The sequence below is a fragment of the Rhodamnia argentea genome, chromosome 2 (genome assembly GCF_020921035.1).
Source record: "Rhodamnia argentea isolate NSW1041297 chromosome 2, ASM2092103v1, whole genome shotgun sequence".
Classification (NCBI taxonomy): domain Eukaryota; kingdom Viridiplantae; phylum Streptophyta; class Magnoliopsida; order Myrtales; family Myrtaceae; genus Rhodamnia; species Rhodamnia argentea.
Genome location: NC_063151.1, coordinates 34,786,263 through 34,792,262, shown reverse-complemented (window position 1 = coordinate 34,792,262; position 6,000 = coordinate 34,786,263). Strand labels below are relative to the sequence as shown.

Here is a 6,000-nt window from a genome sequence, read left to right as displayed (position 1 = left end):
ACTGTTAGCTTCATTTCAGGTTTCATTTATCGAAGCGAACCCTCTACACGTTCCTAATTCACTATATGGAAAAGCAGAGACACAGAGCTAATCAAGGCTCTCATGCAACTAAGTAAAATGAGGAACTAATCATCTTGTATTAGCTTGATGAAGTGCTTTGAAGATACAACAAAAGTAGTCGGAAACGCTCATAAGTAGACGGGTTACAAACGTCGGATCATTCGACAGAACATTGTGTCAAAGATCAAACAAAGCACAAATGTTCAGTCCTAACTTCACACTGCTGCTATTGAAGCTGCACTATTTCTCAGAAACACCTGCAAATTATAACTTTATCCTTCTTTTTCCTTTTCCTTGAAGAGAACTGTAGAGGAGAGCTGTTGCTATGATGATCATTATCATTATCATTATCATTATTACTTTTTTCTACACTTGACTACATTTGTTACTTTGCCTCGAAGTCCATCATCATCACTTGGAGCTTGAGCTTCTGTCTCTCTGAGAGGATAGGATGGCATCAATGGCTTCCTTCACTTGGGAGATATCAGGAGCCTTCCCACCTTGCGCTGGCCAAAATTCATCCGTTGCCAACACCTGCACATAGAGAGAACATACTTTCAAAACTTGGGTTTTTTGTGGTAGTTTCTTTCTGAAGGTTGTTGATTATACGAATTGTGGTGCGGAAAATTCACCTTCACTTGCAACTGGAGAAACTTGACATAACTGATAGCTTTCTCTAACATGGTTACCAGGTCAACCTGCACATGTTCAGATTCTACAAAAATGAATAAGAAATGCCAATTTTTCATTCCACTAGAAACAGATGAGGAAGAAGGAAAAAAAAAAAAAACAGAGAAGAAGAAGAAGACCAACCTTATTACCATTTGGAACCAAATCCTGCAGTACCTTGAGTCGCTCGCTGATCCTTTCTCGCCGGTTCTGCGTGCAAAACACAACTCTTAAGATCATTCGACCCTTCTTGCAGAATTTCCAAATCATAGAAAAACAAATGAATACAAATGAAATTTTTATATGGTGTGATGGAAGCACATCAATCAACCTTTGCGGCAACACTCTGCGGATCTTTTGTTGATGAAGGCGACTTGGACTTTGATGAGCTCTTGGAGGCGCTCGTGCATTGCTTCTTTGAAGCTTGCGCGCTCTCTCCCTATAAGAAGTCATTCAGTCACGTCATGACCTCAATCGCACAAAACGACATATATATGTACCAGAGAACTATGGTCAGCGATATTCATCTCATCATATAACGATGATGGATGCAATTCATGGATTAACGATGACTAGACAAGAATGTCAGTCATGTAACTTAACCAAGGATAAGCAACAAATGCGTTAACTCAAAGAAGAGAGCTGATTCAAGGACACCCATCAAATTAAGATAACGGCGTTCATGGATACCATGTAAGCACGCTTGGGAAACCCTGCTTCTTGCACTCCGGACTCCTGGGAGCTGTCTGCGACAGCCGTGGCTTCTGAGTACAGCCAATTACTTGAACTGTTTCCGTATTTCACGACAGCGTTATGAACCATGGGGACATAAGTGCTAGTGGACTGATAGCAGTTCATATCTTCTACGGTCCGCGGGTGATCTGAGCTGCTCTTTGGACCGATCTGCTTTAAGTTGTGATAGTTGTAATTGCTCATGATACCATCATCTTTCCACACAAAGCAGTCACTGTTATTCAGGTCAACCGTTTGGCTCTGTTGGAAGCTGAGTAAAGACCCACTGGCTTGCCTGAAATTTTCACACCTACTATTGCTCTTGAAATTAATGAGAGGTTGATGATAAACACCTTCACGTCTATTGTCCATTGCTCGAAACTTGAGGGCATCCGTTGACGGACCACAAGTACCAGGAGGGAAGTTCTTGGACATTAGAGTAGTGGTCCTCTCCAAGTTGTCTTCTTCCTCAAACCCTAACTTCTGGTACTCATCATATCCATAAGAGCCCTGTGAAGAGAGATCTGAGAGTTGCGGAGGAGTCTCTTTGTTGTTGCTGTTGTTGTTGCCGTCATCGCTGTACAAATTCGGAGGTTGAAGCAATCCGAGGCGTGAGTCGATGAGATCCATCAGAGAGGAATCTCAAGTACGTTCTCGGATTGGTGGCTAGGGCTAGGGTTTGAAAGTTCAAGAGGAAGAGAGAGTATGCATGGAGACGGCTAATGGAAGGTGGAGGGCATATATGTAGGGGCCAGAGTAATTATGTCCAAGTGTCATTAAGCTCTAACAGCGAAACACTTCTAAGACAGAGCCCCAGGATACATTAGCTGCTATAGTTTAACCTAAGCATTCTGTTTTGGTCTGGTCTGTTAAATTTGAAGTATTTAACAAGTAGAATGACTTATGTATATATGACCTCACCGGACTAAAAGAGATATTTCCCCTAATACTTATATCATATGGCGAGCCGATTTAATCAAATGACGGTAATTTTTATGTTCGGGACAATAACCTCTTTTAGAATTGAACTTTTCTAACATGTGCACATGCGGTAACCAATAATTTGTCATCTAGGGCTAGGACAATGACACATAATTGCCACTCGAGAACTACTTTTTTCTATCTAGAGTTTGTGAAGCTCGGCTTAAACTTTCATAATCGACGGTGCTTCTAACACGAGTCCTTGGACAACAAGCAACCAATGTAGTACTGTCCACTTCAAACTAATGAGATAATTGTTCTTAATGTTTCCTAAAACTTGTTACTTAGGTCCACGTCTTTTTGTTTCAGACAACACATACATATTGGAGACATCACATCGGATGCTCCAAATAGCTCCGAAACCGATGCGAGACAAGAGGGTTAAAAAAAAAAAAAAAAAGAACGAGAGGAGGAATTGAATGGAGAATTGCTTGAGAATTATTAATCTTTTGTATCGGGATTGTTAGCTGGCAGGGGGATTAATAGAAAGAAGAAGACGAGGATAGAAAAATAGGAGCAAAAGAGCAAGAGCATCGCCGGATCCGTCGCGAACCCACGTCTCAGATTCCCACGCATTTTTAGGGTTTTGACTTTAAGACTTAGTACAAAATATTCACCATTAATTCTAAATTTGAAGAGGCTCCTTCCTGCTTGTTCCCCCTCCTTCCACAGCACGTGGGACTCTTTTTGCCTTTCTATTGCATGTGTGTCATTCATTCTGTCATCGATCACATTCCACGAATTTAATCTATACTATTGCATATCTCGCTTAAGAGACCTAATAAGGCGTGATATGCTCCATCCACCAGTCAGCTTTTTGCTATTATTCTTTGGCCAGGCCTCTCTCGTTCGTTCGAATAGCCCCCATGTGGGACTGCAGCTAGAGAGGGAGAGGAGATGGGGAAGCCACATGAATTTAAAGTCTTCACGTACCGATTATAGCGGGCGACATACTGCCGTGATATAACATGCAATCTATGGGAAAGTTGTGGAAAAAGTCTTAAACTCATTACACTTTGACCAATTGAGTCATAAATCTTGTAACTGTGCCAATTGAATACTAAATGCCTTGATAATTTGTCAATTTAGTCATTCCGTCCAAATTTAGCTGAAATTATTGGCGTGGAAGCCGGTCATCGTACATGACATGATTGATGCCGATGTGAATTATTTATTTCTTTTTCTATTTTTTTCTTTGTTAAGAGCCGACAAGGGGTTGCCAACCACAAAGTGAGGGCTGCGAGCCTCACTAGCTGCCGGGAGGGGCTTCGCGAGTTTCACCTGTGGCCGATGAGGGCTCATAGGCACTCTCCTAATGGCCGATGGGGGGTCGCCGGGCATCGCCATTGGCCAGCATCCCCTAGTTGGCGCTTAACAATAATATAAGTAAAAGAAGAAGAAAATCAATAACAAATTCAATAACAAATTAAAAAAATTCACATCGGCCTCAACCGTACCATGTAGAATGGCTAGCATCCATGCTAGCAATATTTGAAGAAAAATAGGTCAGAAAGACTAAATTGAAAAAAAAATATCAAAATGTTAGGACTCAAATTGGCACAATTACAAGGTTTAGGACTCAATTGGCCAATTTAGGATTTTTTGGACAATTTTTCCTGCTACTGGATAGTTGATTCATTTGTTTTCTATATATATATATATATATATGAATTGATGGACAATTGTAGAAGCCCTTTTTGTCGATCGATATGTGGTTTTGAGCCACCAATGTATGATGCTATATGAACTTGTGCAGTAGTTCCCCATGTGGATCTAGTTTTGTGGACGTGAGAGAAGGAAAGCAAGTTTTTTCTCACAAGAAACGAAGAGCAGAGGCAAAAATTCCGCCGCCCACAAAGCACGAGACACTATGCGAGGGTCGGGACATCGACCTCAATTTGATCAAGCTCGTGCCCGTTGCCATCCTCTCCGGCAACTATACAATAATTTCTGCCTTATCAAATTTTCGTGCTTCCATTCTTAAATCTTGTTCCCATCTTCTCTCATATGCTTATTTGCCACAATGCGGCAATTGGTTACACCGCGTCAAGTACCGTTACATATCACATGCGATTTCAGACATACAGGCTCAAGTCCTAAAACATGTCGTTTTAAATCAGCCGGGAGATACTTAATTCATACTTGTTGAACCGGTCCATTCTTCCTAAAGAAACGAACATTCCCTTAAACATTTCTCATTTACCGCGACACATTTTCATCTTCATAACGAAGTAACAGGGAGCATGGTCAAAACCATGTTCCTCTTTCTTTAAAGTCGAGGATGCGAAGTGAATTAGATGCATTTCTGTAGGATAGGGAAGTCTAAAATGACGGCTTTAAGGAAATAGCAATGAATTGGTTTGGTTCTGGTCGTCGATTGGCAGTCCCAAGAAACTTATAATGCTACGTGGTGGCAATTCCCGATTCTATTGACTTGGGATCTGTCTTTCCTAACAACCATTTTCTGAAGAACCAAGGTACCGATTTCTTTGATTGATTGTCACCTATGTTCATCTAGTTTGCCGTATCATCTCTTATTTAGGGGATAGGTACACAATTCATTCTGTTCCTATTGCACGGATGTCAATTCGGTCCTAAACCTTTCAATTTTGTCATAAATGTTTGCGCGAAATTTCAATGTAGCACATTTGACCAATTTTCCCTTAGTCGCCTATGTGGCTATCTTACTACCGTTGGCCGTCCTACATGGCACATTGCCACGGTGGCGATTTCCGGCAAAAATTGTCGTGAGGGACTACATTGGCCTCAAAACATTTAGGATCCGAATTGATAGAATTAGAACGTTTAGGGCTGAATTTCCATATGTATAATTAGTTTAAGGCTGATTGAACATTTTCTCCTCATCAAAGATTGGCGGGTCATTTACAAGGAGAATGAATGATGCGGGTTTTACGGTATTCTCATAGTATGCATGAATCATTAGATGGCCATGCAATTTGTGTCTGAGAAATGCTAGACATATTTACCAAAATCTAACTAGAACTCTCTTAATAAATGTCCAGCATTGCTCAAATTAAGCATATTGACTGTCCAAAGAACGATGCTTTACTTCCCCCTTAATACCTCTTAAGGGAACAGTAGTGCTCAGGTCCATCTCAGATCTCACTATGATGAAATAGCCCATGAGCCAAATTGGCAATGGAAACTCATGGTAAGGTATGGGCCGCGAGGCCCACTGAATTCACCTCCAAAGCATCTGTTGCTGAGATTGTGGTTTTTGTTCCCATATAGCTCTTTCGAGTCAAGAACACTAACACAGCGCTGTTCATTGAAATTATGTCTTGAGTTTAAACCATTCTAATTTGAATAGATTTCCTCGTTAGAGCTAGTTCTCTATTTTGAATAGGTCGGTGGATTTCCTTACCTAGATTTAACTCTTGCCTATTCACAAGAAGTTATTTCGTTGTGAAGAGTATCCAAGAGGCAATTCGAGAGTGTCGAAATCGAAATTTTTTTTTATGAGATTAGTGAATTCCTTTGTGAGATTGAGTGATCATTTCGTGAGGAATTGCGAGGGCTAAACAATGTATGAGTTAT

The 6,000-nt window shown here is 40.8% G+C and overlaps 1 protein-coding gene across 1 annotated transcript; it reads right to left on the bottom strand.

Moving 5' to 3' along the window:
* Positions 1-407: 407 nt before the first annotated feature.
* LOC115737351 (putative transcription factor bHLH086) lies at positions 408-2,132 on the bottom strand. Its single transcript, XM_030669436.2, has 5 exons — positions 1,420-2,132; positions 1,061-1,168; positions 874-939; positions 693-758; positions 408-594 (listed from the first exon to the last, which is right to left on the bottom strand). The coding sequence occupies exons 1-5, from the start codon at positions 2,089-2,091 to the stop codon at positions 472-474; spliced, it is 1,035 nt and encodes a 344-aa protein (XP_030525296.1). The 5' UTR covers positions 2,092-2,132; the 3' UTR covers positions 408-471.
* Between the last annotated feature and the right edge of the window lie 3,868 nt (positions 2,133-6,000).

Bases quoted from the DNA above. Each gene is read 5' to 3' on its own strand.
- LOC115737351 (XM_030669436.2), bottom strand. From the start codon at position 2,091: ATGGATCTCATCGACTCACGCCTCGGATTGCTTCAACCTCCGAATTTG. The intron at 940-1,060 runs GTTGATTGATGT...TTTTGCACGCAG, and splicing joins CGCAGAGTGTTGCCGCAAAG to AACCGGCGAGAAAGGATCAG. The intron at 759-873 runs GTTGGTCTTCTT...GAACATGTGCAG, and splicing joins TGGTTCCAAATGGTAATAAG to GTTGACCTGGTAACCATGTT.